This window comes from Mirounga leonina, unplaced genomic scaffold (genome assembly GCF_011800145.1).
Source record: "Mirounga leonina isolate KUSES-001 unplaced genomic scaffold, KU_Mleo_1.0 Mir_224, whole genome shotgun sequence".
Classification (NCBI taxonomy): Eukaryota; Metazoa; Chordata; class Mammalia; order Carnivora; family Phocidae; genus Mirounga; species Mirounga leonina.
The window spans coordinates 11,293,630-11,318,059 of NW_023270615.1; the positions used below are offsets into that span (position 1 = coordinate 11,293,630).

Below are 24,430 nucleotides of genomic sequence, written 5' to 3' on the forward strand. Positions count from 1 at the left end.
GATGAATTTATTTGTTTATGCATAGATTTTGATTGACCTAAAGCGAGTTGTTCTTAAAGAGATTTTTGAAATTATTTCCAGATTTTTCTTTCAATCCCAACCGAAAAGGTGTATGCGTATTTGTGTTAATAAAGCCAACAGGCTTCAGTAAGTCAGTTTCCCAAAGAAGGGGCCGGTGGGGGCGCCTGGGTGGCTCAGTCAGTTAAACGCCTGCCTTCGGCTCAGGTCATGATCCCAGGGTCCTGGGATGGAGTCCCGTGTCATGCTCCCTGCTCAGCAGGGAGTCTGCTTCTCCCTTTCCCTCTACCCCCTCTCCATTTTGCTGTCTCTCTCTCGCTCTCAAATAAATAAAAATCTTAAAAAAAAAAATAATAATGGGGCCAATGAATGGCATAGCCAGGATTTGAACTCACATCTGTCTTTCCTGTCTGTGCTCCGCACCCCACCCCCGTGACCACTATACTATGCTACCTGGTGGGGTATAAAGGATGTCTGTCTCAACTTGGGTTCTACTGAAGAGCAGGACTCGAAACAACAAGGACTGGTGTGCTGTGATGTGTCGGGTGGTAGTTCCAAGGAGGAGGAGTGAGGAAAGGATGAAAAGCCAACATAAAGCTGTGTGGATGTAAGTCAGGCACCAGAGGCCTTTAGTTCTGTTTGTTCGTAGGAATCTCATTTCAAGTCACATAGGACAACGAATGAATCCAGCTCTGGTTTCCATGAAAGTAGCACAGAGCTGCCCAACCCTTATGTCCTGGATTTTGGGTAATGTGAATTATTTTTATTTCCTTAGAGTCCAGAAGTTTTTGGGATGGTGGCATCTATGGCCCATGGCCAAACAGCCTTCCTTTCTATCTGGGAACATCAGCCAGGGAAAGGGACGGGAAGGACCGGTTGAGATTAACATGCTGAAGATTCACCAGAAGCTTCCAGTTACTGATGAATTTCCGCATTCTAGAGATGATTTACTGTGGTAAGAAAGGCAGGAAAGGCATCCTGGGAAAGCAGCTCTTTTTACCTTTCTTAACCAAAATACATGTATTTAAAGAAAGATTAAAAGTATGAGTGACCATTCAGAGAATGTGGTTGGTTTGGGGGCTTCAGCAGTGATTCGTGGTCAAATTACTTTCTTTTCCTTTGTAATTTTTTTTTGGGGGGGGGGATGAGGCACCATTGAATAATGGAACATTGAGTTTGGTGTCAGCCAGACCTGGGTTGTCACTTAGTGCCACATGACCCTGGACAGGTGTCTTCCTCCGTCTGAACTTTAGTTTTTACACCCATAAGTTGAAGGTGAGAATGCATCTCATTAAGTTTTTTTAGGGTGAATCGAGCGAAGTAATGTGTGACAAAGGATTACTATTGCATATAGCATGTGGTCAGTGTTCAGTAAGTTGTAGTTACTATCATTGTTTTTTTTTAGGAATTGCATGATCTTAATTGTATGTTCCCGATGGAGTTTTTGCCTGCCAAAATTCTTAGAAAGATTACAGTTGACTGTGTTTTAGGCAGGGCCAATTCCAGGAAAGAAATGGAGGGATTGATAGGGTTGGCTTTCAGTATCCTATCCAGCTTTCTCACAGAGTCAGGGCACACACACATCTAGGCCTTGTTCTTTTTTTTTTTTTTTTTTTAATGTTTTATTTATTTATTCATGAGAGTCAGAGAGAGAGAGAGAGAGGCAGAGGCAGAGGGAGAAGCAGGCTCCTCGCCTAGCAGGGAGCCCGATGCGGGACTCGATCCCAGGACCCCGGGATCATGACCTGAGCCGAAGGCAGACGCTTAACCATCTGAGCCACCCAGGTGCCCCTCTAGGCCTTGTTCTTACTCTCTGGAGCCCGCTCCCCTGTGGCCCCCCTCTTTTAAGAGAATGATAAATAACATGGTAAAATAAGACTGGCTTTATGTCATAGTTCTCCTGATTATTTGCATTTTCAAAGGACATCAGTGTTTATTCTGAAGAAATGAATCTTTAATGGTGGCATCTCAGATATTTTGGTCTGTGGGTAGCAGGTGTCTTTTGAGGCCAGAATCTCTTGTCCCCTGAATCTCATATCTCTTATTTGTAAGTAACCACATCTTTTGTGTCCATGGAGCCAAGCTTGATTCAAGCATCTGGATTTTGACATGCTTTAAATTTGACTTTATTCCAAACATTTTATTTGTGCCTGTATTATAATATCACACTTATAATAATAGGGAATGTGTCATAAAGTATTACTGTTCTACATATAGACATCATGGTATATATTTTTTTTATTCTTATGTTAATCCCCATACATTACATCATTAGTTTTAGATGAAGTGTTCCATGATTCATTGTTTGTGCATAACACCCAGTGCTCCATGCCCTCCTCAATACCCACCACCAGGCTAACCCATCCTCCCACCCCCCTCCCCTCTAGAACCCTCAGTTTGTTTTTCAGAGTCCATCGTCTCTCATGGTTTGTCTACCCCTCCGATTTCCCCCCCTTCATTCTTCCCCTCCTGCTATCTTTTTCTTCTTCTTTTTTTTTTCCCTTAACATATATTGCATTATTTGTTTCAGAGGTACAGATCTGAGAGTCAACAGTCTTGCACAATTCACAGCACTTACCAGAGCACATACCCTCCCCAGTGTCTATCACCCAGTCACCCCATCCCTCCCACCCCACCCCCATCCCCCACTCCACATCATGGTATATTTTTTAGTCTAGTCCCTTGTATGCTTTGGGAGGTGTGTAAAGTTGTATTTTAGAAGGTTATTAAGTTAACAAGATAATTTAGTAGATCTAGTTGCCTAAAGCACACATCCCAAAATGACCAGCTAGACAAAGGAATTGTCTAGAATTGTTCACTGAAGACCTGCTGTATTACAACAAATTGGTGGTAAAAATGCACTGCAAATTTAACCGCATATTAGACCATCTGTAAAGTAGCGTTTCCAAAAATCAAAATAGCTTCAAGTGGCTCATAAGAACAATATCACTAGACTCTCTATATTTTTTCTTTCAAAGTAGTTTGCAATCAGGCATTTCATTCTTCCATCAAGATGAAACTTGCCATATAGCTATCTTTCATGCTTTATTCATCTAAAAAACTACCTTTTTAAGTCAGATTTAAAAGAGAGCAGTTAAAAGTAACTTGGAAAACTGTGGTTTCTCAGAACGTGTTTCTGAGTGAATTAAAATAACTTTATTTTTTTCCTAAATGAACAAAACACTGCTATTTTTATTTTGTCTATAATTCTTGACAGTTGTCTTTTTTTTTTTTTTTTAATTTGAGTGTGAGAGAGAGAGAGAGCACAAGATGGGGGAGTGGGAGAGGGAGAAGCAGACTCCCTGCCGAGCAGGGAGCCCGATGCGGGACTCGATCCCGGGACTCCAGGATCATGACCCGAGCCGAAGGCAGTCTTTTAACCAACAGAGCCACCCAGGCGCCCGTCTTTTTTTTTTAAATACACATATTTTGTAACCTGTTGTAATCTCAGTGCACATGTGTACTGTGTTGTGGTCTTTTTCCTTGGTTGCCTCAAAAGCTAAATTCTTCCTGTACGTCATTCCAGACTTTTTGCTGCGAAGTCACATGCAGATACGGGTTTCTGTAGAAATACTGCTTGACTTTTTAACATAAGTGGGGTTGTAGCAAACACATTGTTGCTCCCATCTACTTTTTGCATTCAACAGTTGGTCTTAGAAATCTTTCATGTTGGTTCATGTAAGTCTGCTTTATTTTTTTTAAAAAGATTTATTTATTTAGAGAGAGCATGCGTGTGAGCAAGGGCAGGGGTAAGGGAGAAGGAGAGAGAGAAGTCGTAAGCAGGCTCCATGTCCAGCACGGAGCCCGACTCGGGGCTCGATCCCACGACCCTGAGATCATGACCTGAGCCGAAACCAAGAGTTGGGTGCTTAACAGACTGACCACCCAGGAGTCCCTGCTTTGTATTTTTTTTAACTGGTGCATACTGTTCTGCAGTTTGGATGGACCGCAGTTTACCGGTTAATTTCTCTGTTGATTGACAGTCATGTTGTTTTATACAAATGCTGCAGAACCTTACACACGCTGGGGAGATGCTAAGAAGGGGCATTTCAAAGAAAGCCTGCATCTCAGGTTGTATTAAATGTTGTCCCCTTAACCTCCACACTGAGCAGCACTGTATGAAGACGCTGCTTCCCCCAAGCTTTTGCTAGCATGAGACTATTAACATCTGTATTCTGGTCAGTCCGGTGGGTGGAAGATGAAGTCTGGTGATGGCTTTCATTTCCATCAGAGAGCCAGAGCCCCTCTCGAGTGGCCTGGCAGGAAGGGAGGTGCTCTTGTCTAGCATCTGGGCAGTGCCTGCAGGGGGAGGACAAGAGCAGGTGACAGATCCCAGGCCAAGACCCCGGCCTGGTCCATCTACAGCCAGCTTGCACTGAATCCCAGTCCGTGCCCACATAAGAACACCAGCTCTGGGACAAGCAAAGGTGCTTGTAAAGACCCCAGGCATTCTCGTCTCTGTGGCTGCTTTCCTGTCACGAGAGGACCGAGTCTACTAGGCAGCCCAAAATACAGGAAGGAGGAGGTGATCCACCTGCTTTCTTGCTGACGCAGTGTAGAGACAACTGTGTTTCCAGTGCAGCTGAAAATGCACTGTCTCCTTTGTAGGAGAGGCTGGGGATGCATCCTCTCTGTGCTAAGGGGTGTGTGTCCACGTCCAGGAGGTCATGTGGACAACGGCGGAGATCCTCACAAAAGCAGTAATTAACACTCCTCAAGAACTGGATTCGTAGACTGAGCCCATCAAGAACCAGTAATGTTAGGAGACTGGTTGTCTAACTAATGTGGTTTCCGTCGAGTCATCATAACATGATCAGTGCTTGATTCTGAGGCAGAAACTGTCACCTGTCACCTGAAGCCACTTTCTTCAGCAGCACAAAGATGGAGAGATTGAACGTCCCTTTTAGTGGCCAAATCCCAGTGATTGGAAAGAACTTACTTAATCCATTATTGACAGAAAACATTCATGTGTCTATTAGGGAAGCAAAAGGTCTTAATTCCTTGCTTCAGAAGTAATCACTTGATGTGGAACTCCCCAGCTCTGTTTCATACTCAGGTAACTGACTTTGAGCAGGCACTTAACCCTTTAGAGCCTAAAGGAAACGGAGATTTGAGAAACTGTAACACGGTGGGAATCGTAACACAGAATTTTCGTTCAGGGAGAGAAGGTCCAAGGCATTGAGCCCAACCTCCGAGCTTTGAAGATACAGAAACCGAGGCCCCAAAGATGACCTGCCCTTAAAGACAGTTGCTGCGTGAATCCAGGAGTTAATTATTGTACCGTGAACCGTTTCCTGACGCTCTGGTTTCCGATCTGAGCAGGATGCGGACTCTGTGTTAGTTTCACTGATGGATGGGTTTTTCCCGCTGGTGGCCCCGGTCAGGCGCCATGGCACTTCTGTTAGATGTATCAGGAGCCCTTGATATGCTGACCGTGAGGTGCTGGAGCCTGCTGGGGTGAATTGGTTCATTTTTCATTGTCTCCACCCTGACTTCATGAAAGGTCACAAGAGGTGGAACTGGGTAATTACTTATCTACTCTGAAAACTCACCTATATGGATCTGCCCAGAATTGGGCTGTCTTGTACCTCTCTGTGCTTGGGGAGCATGCTAAGAGCGTGAGGTCTGTGGGGTGCGTCCTGCCTTGGTGCCAACCTGCCCCTGCTCGGTCAGATGTGTGCTTTGCGGAACAGTCATCATGCTCTTAGATTGGATGAGGGGGAAAGCAAGCGTTTACATTAGGAAGGGTCTGCTGTCCCCCTTTCCTCTCCCGAGGCACATGCAACTTGGGAAAGATAAGATCCTTTGAATGCTCTTTGGACATGTTAGGGTCTGGCAGCTCTTAGGTGCCCAGATCTTACGGTTCTCTGTCAGACTGTCCTACCAGGTGCCCGGGGTCCTGGTAGAAGGCAGCACCCCACGGCCCCTGGCAGCCTCCCTGCTGGCCCAGACACACTGTCCCTGCTCCGCACTCTGCTGCTTTGGGGCTCACAAGGCTTTTATTTTCTGAAACACCCAGGACCTGACCATCAGCTGCAAACAGGTAAGTTGCCCCCAACCCTTCACTCCACCGAATCGCATGATGGGTCCCTGAAATCTCTTTTGCCTGGAAAATAGATTTAAAAGATGTGGAAATTGGGGTCCCCGGGGTAGCTGCCTCTTCCTGGATTCATTTTCAGAAGGTGAACCTCCAGTTCAGGTGATGCTTGGACGTCTGAGCCATCTCTTTCGGCAGAACTGTGGCTTTCTGGGGAAGAACTCGGGCAGCAACTTTGTGAATGTGCGGAAGAGGAGGGCTAGTGGGCAGAGGGCTCCCTGGGTGCAGTCTGCAGTAGGTAGGCAGAGACAGCAAGCCCACAAACCGCTCATTAGGTTCTGCGGCCTTGCGGTGGTCAGTCCCGGCTCAGGGCCTAAGGACATTCTGGCTCTGACTCGCTGCGCTTGTGTGACCTTGGATGTTAATCACCATCTCCGGGCCTCAGTTTGTAAAATCTGTCAAATGAGGTTATTACTACCCACCTCCCCAAAGGGTTTTTTGTGGAGATTTGATAAGCAAAGTACAGCCTGGAACACGATAGGGCCTCAGTGAATGATAACGATTATTATTAATAATTATGCTAATAAATAATGTGGGCTGAAGCTCATTTCACAAGCCTGCTTACCTAGGTCAGCACTCAGCTCGTGCCTGAGGCCGGGGGTCCAGCCTTCCTCAGAATCCCTGTTTCATCTCCCAGCGGCCACGGCCTGCACTCATTAAAGAGCTCCCTCCTACAGTTTACGCAGGGGGGCTGGGTTTCCAGCATGGCCTCTGGCTTCTTTCGTTTCCTTTTATCCTTCCTTTCTGCCTTTTTCTATCACTTTTTATTACTACAAAAATAATACATGTTTATTAAACACAGGTAGCAAACTTAAGTCCTTTGGTATTTGATAGTTTAGTTTGACACAGAAGCTTCTAGGTGCTTTTACATAAATGGATGACCTTGGTTTAGCATGATAAATTTCCCCCCTACCAAGCACACGGTTAGCTAATGCTAATATTTGTGTCTTCTCCTTTTCTGTCAGTTTTACCTGGTTTAGTGTGAAAACTAACACCACTTCCTAACAAAAATAATTAGAAGTTCATTTTATTCAGCACTCCAACAAACACTTCATTAGGATTCTGGAGCTTCTGTGAAATGCTAGAAAACAGTTACTCAGAGTGGAAAGCAATTGTCTTGTAACTTCGTTTCTTAAAATACCAGTGGTTTTTGGGTTCGCCCTGGGACTGCATTCTCATTAAGCTCCAGGAAGGGAAGCTGATTATCAGCGGGAGATTCTCTTACCAGTAGTTGCTCTAAAGGCTGTGACTCCGTGCTGGGGAGGGGGCCACAGGCTCTGCGTGGACCAGAACCTCACTCAGCAAGAATGTCTTTGCTGTACATTATGAAACCCTGACCTAGTCAAAGTGACACTCAGGATGTACCCACTTGATAACAGTACGTCCTGTGTACTGAGCGGGACAGGCAGCACTTTAGAAATTTGCCCTGCCTCCAGATGACATCCCTCCAGTGTCAAGAAAATGAAAACATTGACAAGAGGGTCAAAGCATGAAGCCTTCATTTACCTCGTGAATTAGTTTAATTGGGCGCTTTTCATCAGGAGCTCCAAGTGGTTCCTGAATAGATAGAACTGTTTCTGGAGCGGGTTGAGGGGAAGGGGAAGGGGTGATTTGGCAGAGGGGAGACCAGGGAAGAGGGCCAGGGCCCACAGATTCCTAACAGCAGAGAAGACGTGCAAACAGGTGAGAAAGACGCAAAGGATCAAACAGGATGGAGAAGAAAACACCACCTTCCTCCTGACTTTGCTTCGCATGGCCCCTGGTGTACATTTGAAGCATGTACTGATTATCTGCTCTCTTACTGTGGAAAGGAACAAGGGGAGGAAGGACACTAGTGTCGGCCGAATACTCGGTATGTCTTATTTTTAAGTGCAACAGCCTTTAACATTATTGTTTTCCATGAATACATGATGAGGAGTCGAGGTTCAGAGCTGTGACATTATTCCCACGGTCACATCCCCAGTAAGTGACCCAGCCGGAATCCAGTCCCAGGTGTCTCTGGTTACAAGTGTGCCCAGCGTTTTCCTTATGAGAACAGAGACTCATTTTATTCACGGCCCTATTCCCTGTGGCTACAGCCACGCAGGGCACAGAGCAGATGCTTACTAAATACTCTTAAGAATTAGGTAACTCGTTTGCACTACACTGCCTTTCCTTATGCTGAAAAAGAGTTTTAGCAAGTTCTGGAGGTGGATGAGAAAGTAAAAAGGACCAGGAGTCGTCACAATCCTGAGAACACCCAGCTCCCTGACAGGCTTCTTTCTTCTTTACCCCTTGGACACGAAATAAAGCATAAAGCATAAATTCTGAAATTTATGCTTTAAAAATGATGGTGTCATCAAAAGGCCAGTCAGCACATAAACTTGACAGTTTTTGCAATTTAGATAACGTTTCTGATTCCCAGCGGGCTGCCCAGGTATCTGCGGAAAGCACCTCCACAAGTAAATTGGTCACTTTTGATATGAGCCGGTACCTTCTGAAATTAGCAGATTACTTGAGCTTGAAGGAGCTGAGGTCACCATTTGTTATTTGATTGCTCTTTGCTCTAAGCTCCGAGGGCAGCCGATAATGCAGAGTGCTGGACTTTCACTCTTGTTTTCAAATTAAAGATTTAATTACAGTCTTCACTGAAGATGAACCAAGTGTGAAAATACCTGATCTACTTAGAATGGGGGATCGAGGAAGAGTGTGTGGGTTGGAGTCCGTGCTGGGGCATTTAAATACTTTCAACAGTAGCATTAAGGGCGAAATCAATTATATTGTGACCAAACACTACCCTGTGGGTTAGTCGGAGTCAGTGAAATTTATATGCTTCTTGTTGATCTTTTTTTTTTTATTTAAGCTGGAAAGTTTTTTTCTTAGTAGTTATTCTGATAGACTACAGACTTGAATCTCCAAAACTTCAGGGTTTGGAAGATAGCATCCCTGAGATTAGCTGAGACTCGCTCTGCACACTAACCCCTGACCACTGTGGATGCGTGTGTCAGGGGCTCCGTGAGGACTGTTGAGGCAGGAGTTCTCTGCACGTCTGTGGATTGAAGCCTGTTTATTGTGATGTTCGCATCTTCGGTCAGTCAGTAATAAAAGCTGTCTTTCCAAAACCTGTCTGATGACACCACATTACCTACTTGTTGAAGGTAGTAGTTTTGTAAAGTTCTTTCACTGCGGAGAAAACAAGTGCCTTTCGGTCCTCCAGTTTCACTTGTTCTCATATCTTGGTTAGTGTCCAGAGCGAAGTTGCGGTGTCCAGGGACTGCGGTTAAGAGTAGATTCAGGGGGCGCCCGGGTGGCTCAGTCAGTTGAGGGTCTGACTCTTGATTTCGGCTCAGGTCGTGGTCTCAGGGTCATGCGATCGAGCCCCGGATTGGGCTGGGCCTGCTTAAGGTTCTCTCTCCCTCTCCCTCCCTCTGCCTCGCCCCCACCCTCCCGCCAAAAAAAAAAAAAAAAAAAAAGTTGATTCATGATGCCTCATTAACTCTCCGTCATTGAGAAGTTAGCTGTTTCCCAGAAATGAATTTCCTAAATGACTGATCATTTCTCCTGCTGTTGCCAGAGTTCCCTGCCTCCCACCCTCTGACCACAGGGAGGTTTATAAGTGGATCCTCCTCTCTCTTGCCTTCAAGATGCTGAACCTTTCTTAAGGGTTCAGGTTCACTGTCACATCTCTTCTTGTACTTGCGGCTCTCCTGGCACCTTCCCTTTCCTGGACGTGGGGCTGGCCATCCCTTTGCCCTTGTCCTGACAGCTGCCTCCTGGCCGTCTTCCTGTACTGGTCATGACTGCGTGGGGTCCAGGAGACAGCTCAGCTGGCTTTGACCAGTGAGTTACTCATTCTCTCATTTATTCATCAATGACCACTTGTCAAGTGCTTACCAGGTATATGGCTTTTAACGGATGGCCACCAAGGGGCCCCAGAGACAAATATAACGTGGATCCTACCCTGTTCTTTTTTTTAAGTAGGCTCCATGCCCAGCACAGAGCCCAACGCAAGACTCAAACTCACAACCCTGAGGTCAAGACTTGAGCTGAGATCAAGAGTTGGATGCTCAACCCACTGAGCCAGCCAGGCACCCCCTTCCCTGTTCTTCGGGGAGAGTTGTTAGGTCAGCGATGGAAGGGGAAGAGGGTAGGGAGTTGGGAGTGGCAGAACCACAAGAAAGGCCACAAGCATTGTTTCTGCTGAGAGAGACCAGGGAAGTGGCTTGGAGCTGGGTTTTGACCTGTGGAGATTGGGGGACAGTGGGACCAGCACAAGCTCATATCAAAGGCAGGGATCCTGGGTCTGCGCCGGGGTGGAGAGTGGTAGGAGTCTGCCACAGGATTCCAGTGCAGGAGAGATGTAGGGAATCAGCTTGCTCCTCAGATGCCAGGCCAGCGGGTTTGGATGTTTCCACATGCCATGAGAGGTGTTGATTGAGGAAAGGAGACAGGCCTCTGGAAGCACAGTGGCCATCCAGGGTAAAGTGCAGGAGAGAGGGAGGACTGAGCAGGACAGCCAGAGGCTAGGCCAGCAGATCAGGTACAAGGTAATGAGGGCGGGGTCCAGTCTGGGGTGTGGAGGGATGGGGTCACGGTAAGGGAGAGATAGCGTTCCGTGGGGTTCCCATGAGCGGGACTTTGCCAGTGCTTGGAGGTGGGAGGGAGGTGACGGGAGAAATTTCCTAAGATAATCCTGAGGCTTGGACCCTGAGCAAGGTGAAGTGGGCGTGCTCAGGACCCAAGAGAAGAGGGTCGGGTTTACTCTGTGGGGACAGATGGTGGGTTTAATTTTGAACACTATGAATTTACATTGCAGGGAGCTCATCCAGATGGAGATGTCCAGCAGATATTGAAAATACAGAAATAGTCCTCAGTGAGAAATCAGGGCAAGAGATATAAATTGTGAAGTAGTCATTTGCAAGGAGGGGATATTTAAAGCTTGTGTGGCAAGGGGGGACCAAGTCACGCAGTTTGGAGAAAGTCTGTAGGGCAGAGGCTAGAGAAGAGAGGAAGGCAGAGAAAGCTGGGAGAGCCACAGCAGAAGGTGGAGGGAGAAGGGCAAGGTCAAGTGTCTAGTGCCCCTGAGGGGAGTAGGAAAGACCGGAGCAGCCATGGGCTGTGATGATCAGTACGTCATGGGTGACCTGGAGAAAACTTGCCTGGGAATAAGACAGCCACCAGTTTGCCGGGGGTAACCCAGCGAGTGGGCGGTGAGGCCAACTCTTCAGTTAAATTTGTTGGTAATACAGTGCAGACAGGACAGTAAGTCAGCATTAAGAAGTGTGGGGAGAAATCGAGGGAAGGGATTAATAGAAAAAGATCAGGGGCACCTGGGTGGCACAGTGGGTTAAATGGCTGACTCTTGGTTTTGGCTCAGGTTGTGATCTCAGGGTCGTGAGATTGAGCCCCATATCGGGCTCCACGTTCAGCAGGGAATCTGCTTGAGATTCTCTCTCCCTCTCCCTCTATGCCTACTGCTCATGCTCGCTCTCTCTCTAATAAATAAATCTTAAAAAAAAAAAAAAAAGACCAAGTACCCCTTAGGATGGCCATTATTCAAACAAAATAGTGGTAGCAAGGATGCAGACAAATTGGAACCCCTGTGCATTGCTGGTGGGAATATCAGTATAGTTGCTGTGGAAACCCGTCTCGCAATTCCTCAAAAACCTAAATACAGAATTACTGTATAATCCAGCAATCCCACTTCTGGGGATGTGCCTGAAAGAACTGCAAACAGGGACACGAACAGAAACACCACCGAGCATACCAGCATTATTCACGATAGCCAGAGGCAGACACAACCTGCACATCCATTGATAAATGAATGGGTAAACAAAGTGTGGTGTCTACACACCATGGGATATTACTCAGCCTTCAAAAGGAAGGAAATCCAGGGGCGCCTGGGTGGCTCAGTCGTTAAGCGTCTGCCTTCAGCTCAGGCCATGATCCCAGGGTCCTGGGATCGAGCCCCGCATCGGGCTCCCTGCTCGCCGGGAAGCCTGCTTCTCCCTCTTCCACTCCCCCTGCTTATGTTCCCTCTCTCGCTGTCTCTCTCTGTCAGATAAATAAATAAAATCTTTAAAAAAAAAAAAAAAAAGGAAGGAAATCCTGCCATACACTATGACATGGATGAACCTCGAGGGCACGATGTGCACTGAAATAAGCCAGTCGCAAAAGGACAAATACTGCATGACCCCACTGATGGGAGGTTCCTGGAGTTGTCCCATTCACAGAGACAGAGGGTAGAAGAAGGATGGTTCCCCGGGGTCGAGGGAGGAGGGAGCGGACAGTTCCTGGATGGAGTTTCCGTTTGGGAAGACGAAAAAGTTCTGGAGACGGCAGGTGCGTAACAGAGTGTCTAGACATAATACCCCCCAACTGCACACGTAAAAATGGTTAAAATGATAGGTTTTGTGTTATGTGTGTTTCACCACAATAAAAAAAAAAAAATTCAAAACTGAAAACTAAATCCTGAAAGGGAAACCATCCTGTTGACCAGAGGAAGGAAGAGTGAAGTAACAGTTTGTCTCCTGCTTTGCTAAATACCTGCCAGGGTTGGTTTCCTTCAGTCCAGCAGCTGCCATCCCTGTGCAGGAGCTTCTCACCCCGGGAGGCCGGTGGGGGTCATTCTGCGGAGCCCCCAAGCACAGGTTCCTGTCAACTTTGGCTTCAGACGGGATGCATTGAGGAGAAAAAGGAAACCATTTTTTTTTTTTTTTTTTTTAAGATTTTATTTGAGAGAGAGAGCACGAGTTGGGGGGCAGAGGGAGAGGGAGACGCAGACTCCCTTGAGCAGGGAGCCCCATGCAGGGCTCGATCCCAGGATCCCGGGATCATGACCTGAGCCGAAGGCAGACGCTTAGCCGACTGAGCCGCCCAGGCGCCCCAGGAAACCGTTTTCTTGAAGGCAAACTAAAATGCTTTTCCAAACATGAGCTCTTCTCTCTTGAAACGGTTAAAAAATATCATAGACGCCTGGAGGGGAGAAGGCGCCATCACATTCCCCGAATGCCTTCTATCACCCACAGGTTAACTGGACCCACGGAAAGGGTGGAAGTCCTTTCTTGGGGGCTAAATGAAAAGGTGGCACTTTACGTAAAAATGATTTCAGAAATACATATATTGAATATCTTTTTTTTTTTTTAGCTTTTGGGGTCTTAGAAAACGTGTAAAAACTGTCTTTTGGAAAAATGTGCACTTTGTGCTATTATTTTGTTATTTCTCTTCACCCTTAACGTGAACCATTCCAAAATAGTGTATTCTTGCTCCTGTAACCTGAACTTACCTTGTCCATCCACGAGTGCGTGTTGTATTTAGGCGGTAAAATAGCTTGTGTGGCTGTGAGTAGGCATGTATCCTCCTGTCCGGAAATGCCTGGAATTTTCTATCCTGATTGATTTCATCTGGTGTATGTTTTTTTAGATGTGTCCTGGCATCTGCTTGCTTATTCTGTACCAGAGGAAAATATTAATAATAACTGGTCTTAGATTTCCTGTAACGCTAGCTAGGAAGGAGAATGAAAAGTTGGCGTAGAATGATAGGCCGTACTGAGGAGTCCTATATTTGCTTTTGAAAGAAGACTGATTCCCCGGTAGTAAGGATGAAATAATTTACCTGACACCATCCTCTGCCTGCTTCTAGCATGTCATTTGGGGCACAATATTTACTTTTGAATTACAAGCTACAAAATTTATACGAGTTCTATTTGAGAAATTGCTCACGAACTTTCTTTTATAACCATTTCTGTGGCAGAGTGTCAGGATATCTCTAAATGAAAAACTTCTTTAAAACCATGTGGCTAGGGGTGCCAGGTGGCTCAGGCAGTTCAACGTCTGCCTTCGGCTCAGGTCATGATCTCAGGGTCCTGGGATCCAGTGCTGCATCCAGCTCCCTGCTCAGCGGGGAGCCTGCTTCTCCCTCTGCCCCTCCCCCCTGCTCATGCACTCTCTCTCTCTCTCTCTCTCTCTCTCTCAAGTGAGTAAAATAAAATTTAAAAAATTAAAAAAAATAATACCATGCAGCCAAAACTACATATCTTAAATGTTGTGTTAAAGAGCGTGTTTCATGGAAGATGATAGGATTCCAAAGTGAAAGGCAGGCTGGTGGATTAGCCAGAAACCAAGCTCCTCCAGGGCGCTAGGTTCAAAGGCAGTGCTCTGTGTCCTTGTGACCCGCCCTCCTGGCAGTGGTGTCTAAAACTTGCATGCTTTTTCTCCGCCTTCACAGGATGCCCATCATGTTACCCTTTAAGGCTGAAACATCTGTGACCCTTCCTCCTTCTCAGGGTGCAGAAAACTGCAGGGCTCCTTGAAATTTTTCTCTTGTTGCAGAGTATCTGGACAGGGCCAGGCCGGTTTTTTGGCATGGCAGATGCCACACGCAGCCTCTTTCCTGGGTTTGATTCCTTCCGTTTTCTCGGGTCCCAGGATCAAATGGGACGTCGACTCCAGAGATGACTTGTGCGCATCCAGCTTGCCTGGTCCGCTTTAGTTTCTGAGATTCCGTCACGGGCGTGTTTGAACTGTGTTTGCAGTGGCACATGTCACCACCCCATCGGGGCACAGCCCCTGGACCCGAGCCCTTGTTGGCATTGCAGAGTCCCCGACGAGCGGGGTCCCATGTGCTCCCCGGGAGCCAGGCTCTTCGGCCCTGGCCCGGGCTGAGGTCCCAGGGCCACTGCCTGTCCCGGGGTGTGTTTGGTGAGGCTCCTCTCTGCCTGTGTGCCCCGGCTTTGCTTGGAGTCTGTGCAGGACTGACAGACAGAAGCAAATAAAACCCGCGCACGCTCTAGTCCCTAAAACTGGCGTTAGGCTGGAGACTCTCCTGCCAGTGTGTGTGTGAGCCCTGTCCTGGGAAGACTAACTCCTGTGGCCTCTCCCACACATTCATCCATTATTAAATACCCGCTGTGTGCGCTGCACTGTGTGGTAGATGTCTTGAGCCTATTTCAGTTTACCAGATGTCTTGTCTTCCACCCTGTAGGCTGACTTCCTGTTTCTGGTGGAGGCTCTGGGGGTTCCCCTTGCTCAGCCCTGGCTCTGGCCTGCGGGCCCAGCCTCAGGAAATGTCATGTGTAACTCTGGTGCTCAAGAAGGCACAAACCAACAGGCTCGGAATTTAACTGTTAGGCTTTGGATGTATAAAAGAGGATGAATAAAGGGACGCCTGGGTGGCTCAGTCCGTTAAGTATCTGCCTTCGGCTCAGGTCATGATCTCAGGGTCCTGAGGTATCGAGCCCTGTGTGGGGCTCGCTGCTCAGCGGGGAGCCTGCTTCTCCCTCTCCCTCTGCTACTCGCTCTCTCTCTCTTGCTCTTTCAAATAAATAAATGAAAGTAAAAAAAAAGAAGAAGAAGAAGGATGAATAAAGTAAAAGTCCCCTTTCCTTGAACATCAGAATTGAACCTCATCTGAGAACGTTCAGGGATGTTTGAACTGTGTTGTCACTGATTCTTTTTTTTTTTTTTTCCCCTTTCTCAAAGAGTGTTACTACACATCTTACTAATTTCTTGGTTCTGTATAGACAGTGGGGTACATAGACTCACTTCGCTTCTTCTGAAGTTTGCGGACTCATTGGGGGGGACTCAGAATGACTGACAAGTGTGTGGAGTCATCACGTCTGCAAACTGCTTTGTCATATCCCATCTCAATCCTCAGAGCAGCTTTGTGAGACACGTAATTATTCTCCTCCTTTGACAATTAAAGAAACCGAGACTCCAGTGTTTATTGAGATGCTGGTGTCTGTTGTCAGAGCCCACAGGCTTTCAGAACGGACTCTCAGAGGCCGCTGAGGGCAGCGGGGATGAGGATGGAGGCCAGGAAGTGGTGCTAGGGACAGGGCTCAGACTGCCGAGGTGCTGCTGTGACCAGGCCCGTGTGTGGGTCACCAAATGGTGAAGCGTTATGTGATTTCAACGTGGGCTTTTCAGCTGCATCGGGCTTTACAGGGCCCCACCAGTTTGTGTAGAACCATCCATCCTAAGTGCTCTCCTCTGTCCCCATTTTACAGACAAGGACACCGAGGCATGCGGAGGGTGTGGAACTGACCAAAGCCTGCACACCTCACCCTGGCTCTGCCTTGTTGCCTTTGACTGAGGATCGGCTTCTGCTGCCCCAGCAGGTCTCCATTCTCAGGGCTCCAGGTACCCAGTCGCTGTAGACTGGGAACTGGGGAGACCCCTACTTCTGGAACATGGACGCCTCTGTCCACTACTTCCCAGAGTTCCTACCTTTTAGGACAAACTTAGGCTCAAACTTAAGAGATTCTTCCTGCTTCCAGATACTGCTGTCTGAAGGAACGGTTTGCTTGATCGTTGGATGATAACACTATTTTTTGTATGGTTTATAAAGCATGTCCACAGACGTTCTGCTATTTGATTTTGATTTGACACCGGCCATCCTGTTACACGCCCCCAAAGATGAAAAAAGCAGAGCTTGTGCCACAAGGGACCTATTGTCTGAGTGACGATTAGGTTGATTGGGACACCCCGGCTGGGCTCTGGGCCCGGTGAAGTACAAGTGTGTTCCTCATTCCCCGCTCTCAGGAAGGCGCATGCATGTGTGAGCAGACCTTGTACTAAATCCTCATTGACTTCCTGCACCTTCAGAAGCAAGAACCTAACTTTAAGATATTGAGAGGTAGACTGCAGACCAGTGGAATAAGGAAACTAAAAATTACTGTTACTCGCTGATTATCACAGTGGCCTGTGGTTAGCCTCATGTCACAATGGGGAAACTGGGGCTCAGAATGCTTATGTTCAAAGTCGGCCTCATGTCTGGTTCTGAAGGGCAAAGTAGAGCAGAGTCAGCCATTGTGAGGATTCATCCCGGGAGGTTGTTACCTAAGAGAAGTGAAAGCCACACTATGTGCAGGTTTTAAGCCTGAGTATGTTTTGGTGAAAACACAGTGAGGCAGTGTGAATGTTGTGTTTTTTTGTTTAAGATTTTATTTATTTATTTGAGAGAGAGAGACACACACAGCGAGAGAGGGAACACAGCAGGGGGAGAGGGAGAAGCAGGCTTCCCGCCGAGCAGGGAGCCCGATGCGGGGCTTGATCCCAGGACGCTGGGACCGTGACCTGAGCCGAAGGCAGACGCTTAACGACTGAGCCCGCCAGGCGCCCCCAGTGTGAATGTTTGGATTGTGTGTATCACCAAATGCCGCCTCCCTGGGTGAGAGAAGTCCGTGGGGCCAGTGACAATGAGTTAACCCCTCCTGGGCACACTTGCTTCCTTCAGAGAGAGTTCAGGAATGAAGGAGTCAGAGAGACGTCTCTATGACTGATGGTGACAGTTTGGGGTCAGGGAGCCACCAGCAGTGTCCCCACCGCTGATGGGCAGGGGGTTTTGGGGAGGTGAGCAGTGAGGTCCTCGGGGGTGCTGAGCACCCATCAGGATGGGGTTGGTGTCGGGGCACTTTGCTTATTCATGGGCCTGCTTGGACGCTCCAGTCGGTTTTCTGACCCCCTCTAAGAAATAAGCAAGGAATGGGGGTCCCCAGGAGCTGCCATGCCTTAGTTCAGGAGTGTCTGTCATGCAGGGCGGGGGGTGGGGGTCGAGGAGGGCGTCTGGCCTGAGATGGTGTTGCCCAGGTCCCAGGTTGCGGGGGGAGGGCTGAATGCTGTCCCTTCTTGCTTTTCCTTTGTTGTGCACTACATTAAAACGATGGAGAAAGGGTTCTTTGTGTTGGACTCTGTAGGTGGGTAGGGGAGTGGGTTTGGTGTGTTGTCCCATAGTTCCCTGAGCAGTAGGCCAGGCTGGGAGCCCAGGCCGCCCGCCCCCCAGGCCGGAGGTCTCTGCAGCTACTTCTGCAGGCTGCCTGATAGGCTTCTGCTGATTTCCAGAACGAAAGAGTTGTTCTGGTGTTATTTTGTGAGTTGTGTATCCACGTCCTACAGGAAGAGGTACTGTTAATACTGCATAAATAGTTACTTTCTCTTACGAGTTCACTTTGTTTTTAGCATTGGCCGTTCCTGCCTGCACAGGTCATGCTGTTGTTGAGGGGGGAGGGAGGACTGCTGTGTGCCTGCTTCCCACCACAGGGACCCCCATTTGCCGGGGCTCGGCCACTTCTCTCCACAACACGCAGAGCACAGAGCTGGCCCCTCTCAAAATGGATGTTAGATTTTAGAGCTGCTCCTGAAGATGTGTTTGTAGGGAGAGGCGTAATCCTCAACAGCCCTCTCTTTGTCACTGCCCTTTCATTACATGTAGGTGGAAAAAAAAAAATTTAATTGTTTCAGAGATTATATATATTTTTTAAGCAAATATATAATAAATGGGGGGAGATTAATAAAGGGCTATTTTTCTCAGCTTGTGGTTTCTAATTACATCAGTTACAGCTTAGCCCTGCCCTTAACTAGAGTGCAGGCATGAACTGGAAAAGAATGAGCTAATCCGTGATAGATCGGGTTGAATAAAGATCTCCATTCATATCTTTACCTTTTATCCCTTGTTCCGAGTGCCAAGAATTAATGCTGTTTGAAAGTACAAACTGAACCTGCCAAGCTTCGGACGGCTCCGATAATCCTAATTATTTTAGATGTGAGTGAGAAGGGCAGCAGTACCACTCTGGAAAAGAGTCCCATTGTGAAACATTAAATATCTGCTAAGTGCTGTTGGTTGGACGTGATTTTATTTCCAAACACGACAGTTATCACGGAGCGGAAGAATTTGTTGTTTGAGAAATTTTCATTAGCTTTTCATCAGACTCTGAGGCCTGCGAACTCGGGAAACCAGAGGCCAGCACTTTTGTTTTCTTCCTGTCCACTTCGAGGTGTGGAGCTGCTAATAATTGAGGAATGCCACTTATATTCTTATTTTCAAATGGTTTCTTAGTGGGCGTTTAACAGCATTTAACATAGAGAGGAAGAAAGTTTTTCTCAAGCATGAATATCCTGTTTTCTCACATCCCTGGAGGAGAATTATTCGTTCCAGCCCACTGACTTCCAACAGATCATTCGAGTTAAAAGTCAGGGGTCTTTGCAATGTTGAAAGATTTAGCAGTTAGAGTGGTTTTTGTTTGTTTTTTAGTGAGTTGGAGTTTTGGGGGGGGGGGTGCAGCAAGATGGTTAGATAGTATCACTAGAATCATCTTAAAAATTTTTTTTTCCCAGCACTGGTAAGAGTGATTATGTGTAAAGTTTTTTTGTTTGTTTTTAAATAATAGTAAAAGAAAGCCCCTTTAGCTTCTGTAGACAAATAGGCTACTTGAGAGAAAACAGATACTGGGCTTGCTGGTTCAATCGACGGTGAGGCCTGGAGGAGGTTTGTCCACCTTTCATTGGAACACACAAAAAAATCAGACGGACAGGTTTTTCTGTTCTTACTTTTTAGTCTCTACTTCGGTCTCCAGAAATCATATCTTCCATTTCCAAAAATGCTGGGAGCCTGTCCATGACCAAGGGGTAGCAGAATCTGGAATTGTTTGTTGCCTGTGAATGCTTGCTGTCCACTGCCCCCCCACCAAGCCCAGCTGCCCCCCTCCCCACCCCCAGCACCAGAGCAAAGCATTAACATCTTCAGTGATGCAAATAGTCGTGCGTTGAGCATCTCTGGGCCAATTATTCTCTCTTTCTTTGGGCTTATTCCCCAGAGGGGAATTACCAGGTCAGAGGGTATGAACAGTTCCACAGTTCTTATTACATGTCACTGGATTGCCGTCTAGAAGGACTGAACCCATTTCTAGTGCTGCCAGCGGTGTACCTTTTCTTACAGTCCCACAGACACAAGGCATTAGCAGTTTCACAAAATAATTAAGAGGAACCTTCTGAGTTGAAATTAGCCTGGTGTCAGGCTCATTAGAATCCGCTTGAAAGGCAGAAAGGATAACTCCGACTTTTGAATTTTTAATTGGTATAAAATGATTTACAGTGATCAATGATTACTCTTCCCCCCAACAAAATTTAATGAAGCTGCATTAAAATGGAGAGGGTCCCTTTGAGGACTGTAGTAAAATAGGTTTTGGACATTAGTCTCCGAGAAGACACTGAGGAAATCTTTACTGTAACTGCTATTAGGACGGGCCGGGCCACGCAAAGGCCAACAAACACCATCCCTAAAACTTCAGCAGGCCCCTTTGCGAAGACAACGCTAAGCCTTGAACAAAAGTAAAAACAACGTAGATTTAAATTGAGTGTAGAGACACTGAAAACTAGTGGTATTTTTCAAAACGGGCTGAGTTTATTTATTTGCATCTTCTCTGGAGTGCAGCCATGCGTGAAGGATTCGTGGAGCCCCCGTCGGTGCAGGTGACAGACATGTGTGTGTCCCTGGAGTTGGAGTCACAGGAATACTTCCCAAGAAAACACCCACAAGGCAACTGAGGGCAAAAGGGGGCTCTCCCCCATTTCTTCCTTTTGCAGAATTCCTGCCCCTCCACCTTTGGGTCACAGATCAGTTAACTGGGGGTGGGAGGTGCATGGCTGGGGTGTAATGGGGAGGAGGGGCGTCCCCTAGATCGGCTGCTAACTGAAGGCAGGAGGCAGGCTGGGGGCTCAGGACATGTCTAGAGCACTGACTCGCTCCTTCCTAGCTGCTACGTTAGTCTGACAAGGGTCAGGTGTTTTACCTCCTTAAACTCAGAGACTAGGAAGGTTCCATGGCCAGTGACTAACCGTGGCGCCCAAGGGTGGGACAGCGTAGGGAGAGCGAGACCGCGGGGGGTGCCACACTGCCCTCTGGCTTCCACAAGGTCCCCCGTGTCACCCGGTGAGAATAATTCTTCCAGTGAATGGTTGGAGCGCTACCCACTTCGTTAAGGTATGTGGCATACAGGAAGTAGGCAGTAAATGCTCCCTCCTGTCCCCATGGCTCCTGACAGAGGACCTGCTCTCATTGGTTTGAGGTTGGGTTGGGGCGGGGGGCAGATCAGCTCATGGACTCTGCGGCTGGCTCTTAGTTGGCTAGAGTACCAAGATGTCAGCAGAGTTTGCTGCCTTTGGAAAACATTTCTTTGTATCTACAACATCCTGGGCATGCAGTGCCATTCATAAATCATCTTGGATTTGCAGGGAATTTTGCATCCGTAGGACAATTCGAATTTAGCCTTTATAAACTGCAATAAGATGAAGGCTTCAGATTTCATAGGTTCCCAGGGTTTTTTTGGTTGCCATTATGTATTCATATACGCATGTGTATGCTTTTTGGTGTCTGTAACGTACATTTAACAGCGTTCTACTTAAAAAATTAAAAAAAAAGCTTATACACTTTTACCCTTGCTTTTTAGGTAAGTTACTAAACAAATACTATCAATATCAAAGGTAATTGCTGGTCAGGAAATTGCCTAAATTGTTTCTCAGATTTACTAAGCTTTCAGATCATGCCTTTCCTTACTGGAGGTATTAGGGGTAGCCATACAAAACTCTCCATCGTTCTGTCTGTCCGTCTGTATGTCACGTGAGAAGAAAGGGGCTTTCTGAAATAATTTGGTCCAGTGGCGTGGTTCAAGGTCCGCCTCTTAGATCCCAGCTCTGTTCTTTTAGTTCTGAGTGGTTCCACTAGCTGCAGCAAACCTTTTCCAAACCCATAACAAGCGCAAATAGTGTTCCCTTGTAAAAAGGTCTCTTTTCAGCATGGTAATATACCTTATTAAATCCGAAACATAATAAGTATTGATGGCAAACACATCAGGACCCGGTACAGCTCCTACTATGATTTAGTTCTCTACAAATGACTTCAGCACTCAGCTCCCAGTGCATTTGGCTAATTACATCATAGATGTCCCTATTGATGAACACAAGCTGAATTAACACAGGGCACTAATGTACCCTTTCACCATTATTGTTGTACAAGAAGCCGTGGCGGATGCTGGCAGTTAGTTACACAAACATTAGTATTAACGATTGGCCGTTTGGAATTGGTGACAAACTACTGCCCGGCAGAATCCTGAGGCTGAAACCAATCAGGAAGTTAATGAGGAGAGAAATTACCACTGCAGCTTCCCCTTAATTACATTCACACTAGGCAGGAAGGGAGTTCTGGGGGTGGATCTGAACTCGGCTAAGGTTAAGAAGGTCAGAGACCCTTTTGCTTAAATTTTGTATCTACTGTGGCTTGTAAGGTTGCAAAAATTGTTCAGCACATTAGCATCCTTCATATTTAATGTCAGGTCCTAGTAGAGTTTTATGTTCACGGATTTACTTTTAAAATCTTTACCTGACTTCTCTTTTAGTGAAGGTATTCCTTCAAATTTTTGTATTTTTGAAAAAGTTTTTAGTTTTCGAAAGTTATGTAAACAGCAAGTGTTTGGTCCTGTAAAAGTCCAAGAGAAATAACAGGAATATCAGTAAGCTATCACCTTTGCTGGTTGTATGTTGAAAAACTTAGGGTTACCTGTCAAATGGTAGAAACACATGGGTGGAGTCTTGCTTTGGGTAATTTGTCAGGTGGATCATTTGACAAGACAAGTTCTATTAGCATCCTTTACATAAAGGGGAGGGGTTCAGGGAAGGGTGGATATAGTTTCCCCAGAGGGGGGAGGGGTAGCAGACTGGGGTTTGTTTTTTTTTTCCTTTATGCACATAAATCCAGAACTCTGCTACCTAACTTTCCCCTTCAACTCAGATAACTGAATAGATATTGTGCAGAAATACTGTTTTTTTTTTAATTCTAAAGAAACACTGGGGTTTTTAATGAGTGCCTAGAACAACACTTTCAACTCAGAATAGAAATGCAGAGTGTGCCTCTATCTTTGTTGGAACCTAATTGAATACTGAATGCAGAAAGACTAGCCACTTTTAACATACTCTTCTCCCTCCCTGTCTCTCCCCACGTCCCAGTATTCTCGCCGCCCAGCAGTCAAGATTCTGGCTTGGTTTCCCTCTCCAGCAGCTCTCCTATTAGTAACGAGAGCACAAAGGGAGTGCTCGAATGTGAGTCTGCCTCCGAGCCCAGCAGCTTCACCGTCCCTCCCGTCATCGAAGAGGACGAGTAAATGATGCCCGGTGCCTTTGGCCGTTTGTTTCACTTGGAATAGCAGGCTTATTCCATTTAGACACGGGGTTTGTTGTTAATATTTTGCCTTGACTCATGTCGACTTAACTGTTGAGAGCGTGTTTGGTTTATACTCCTTAGAGCTTAGCCTCTGGGCTAAAATACATTTGGAATAGTTTAGGATCCATGACTACCATCTGCAAGAATTAAGTGCTTTGCTCACGGAGGTAAATAGTAGTGTTCCCCCCTCCCTTTTTTTATGATACTGGTTTACATGTAGTTTTCAAGAAATACAGTAATTCACTAAAGTCAAGCAGTACATTTGCATCTAATTGTGTCATAATTAGATACTACTTCTGGTTTTAAAATGAAATCTTAGGTGCTTCAGACGTTTCTATTTTAGTATTTTAATAAAACTGCAAAAATATAAATTTAGCCAAATACCTGACCGGTGAGAAGAGAGCAGACAAACTTAGTGATTGTTTTAGAAACCTGCAGAAGGTCAGAGTGATTGGAAATACTGTGTTTGTGTTGCTGTTGGAAAAGCCAAGCCCTCCTCCATTCCCCCCACTGGAAAACATGATTGAAATACAGTCAGAAAAAGAAATTAAAGCCCTAAAGAGCCACTACATTTTCTGTGTAAAGGGTGTAATTTCAAAACAACGCAATTTAAAGTAACTTCAGCAATGTAGAATTCCTGGGTTTGTTTCTAGAATAATAGGAGAGTTTATCCTATACATTCTTTCTACTACAGGGGGAAAAAAATGGATGCAGTCTAGACTATTTTGTAACCTTAGGTTGTAATCTGATTTGAAAATAAGTACATCTTTAAAAGTTACTACAGATTTCTGAGTTCATTATTTTGTTAAAAATTGCTTGTGGAGTACTTCCTTATGTAACAGAAGCCATCCTGAAATGAAACTAGTCTGAAAAAAATTCATTGTTCTGTGTAGTTGCAGCTGTACCTGAAATAAAAATGTTATTGATGACTGAATTTCCTTGCGTGTATATTTGGTGAGCGGTATTAAACAGGAAAAAAAGAAATTACTTGTATTTTCTTCGCTCTGTGCTTTGAAAACATCTATTTGATTTCACCCCCATCTGTTGTAATCAATAACCTGACCATCTTGTTTTTTATTAAATGCACTTACTCTTAATTTCATCCACCAGTGGTTTTAGAGAGAATAATGTGGAGTTACCTATATAGGTTTGACATTATAAATCACTTCTTGGGGCTGAATTGTATAGTGGTATCGATTGATCCTGATATATCACAGAAATTTACTGTCACTTCTGTTTTCAATTAAAGATACAATCAGTCAGATAATGACTTAATTGGATTTTACAGAAGATTGAGTTTTATTGCCCAGTGCTTTACGAGTTTAGTTAAGGAAGATCATTTTATCA

The 24,430-nt window shown here is 46.1% G+C and overlaps 1 protein-coding gene across 1 annotated transcript in view; it reads left to right on the forward strand.

The window, feature by feature from the left end:
* The window catches only part of DMRT1 (doublesex and mab-3 related transcription factor 1), a 106,374-nt gene extending 82,303 nt beyond the window's left edge, over positions 1 to 24,071 (forward strand). Inside the window, exon 5 of the mRNA XM_035029122.1 lies at positions 22,870 to 24,071. Within this exon, the coding sequence (XP_034885013.1) occupies positions 22,870 to 23,024 (155 nt within the window). The 3' untranslated portion in view covers positions 23,025 to 24,071. The remainder of the gene's footprint in view (positions 1 to 22,869) is intronic.
* The last annotated feature ends 359 nt before the right edge of the window (positions 24,072 to 24,430 follow it).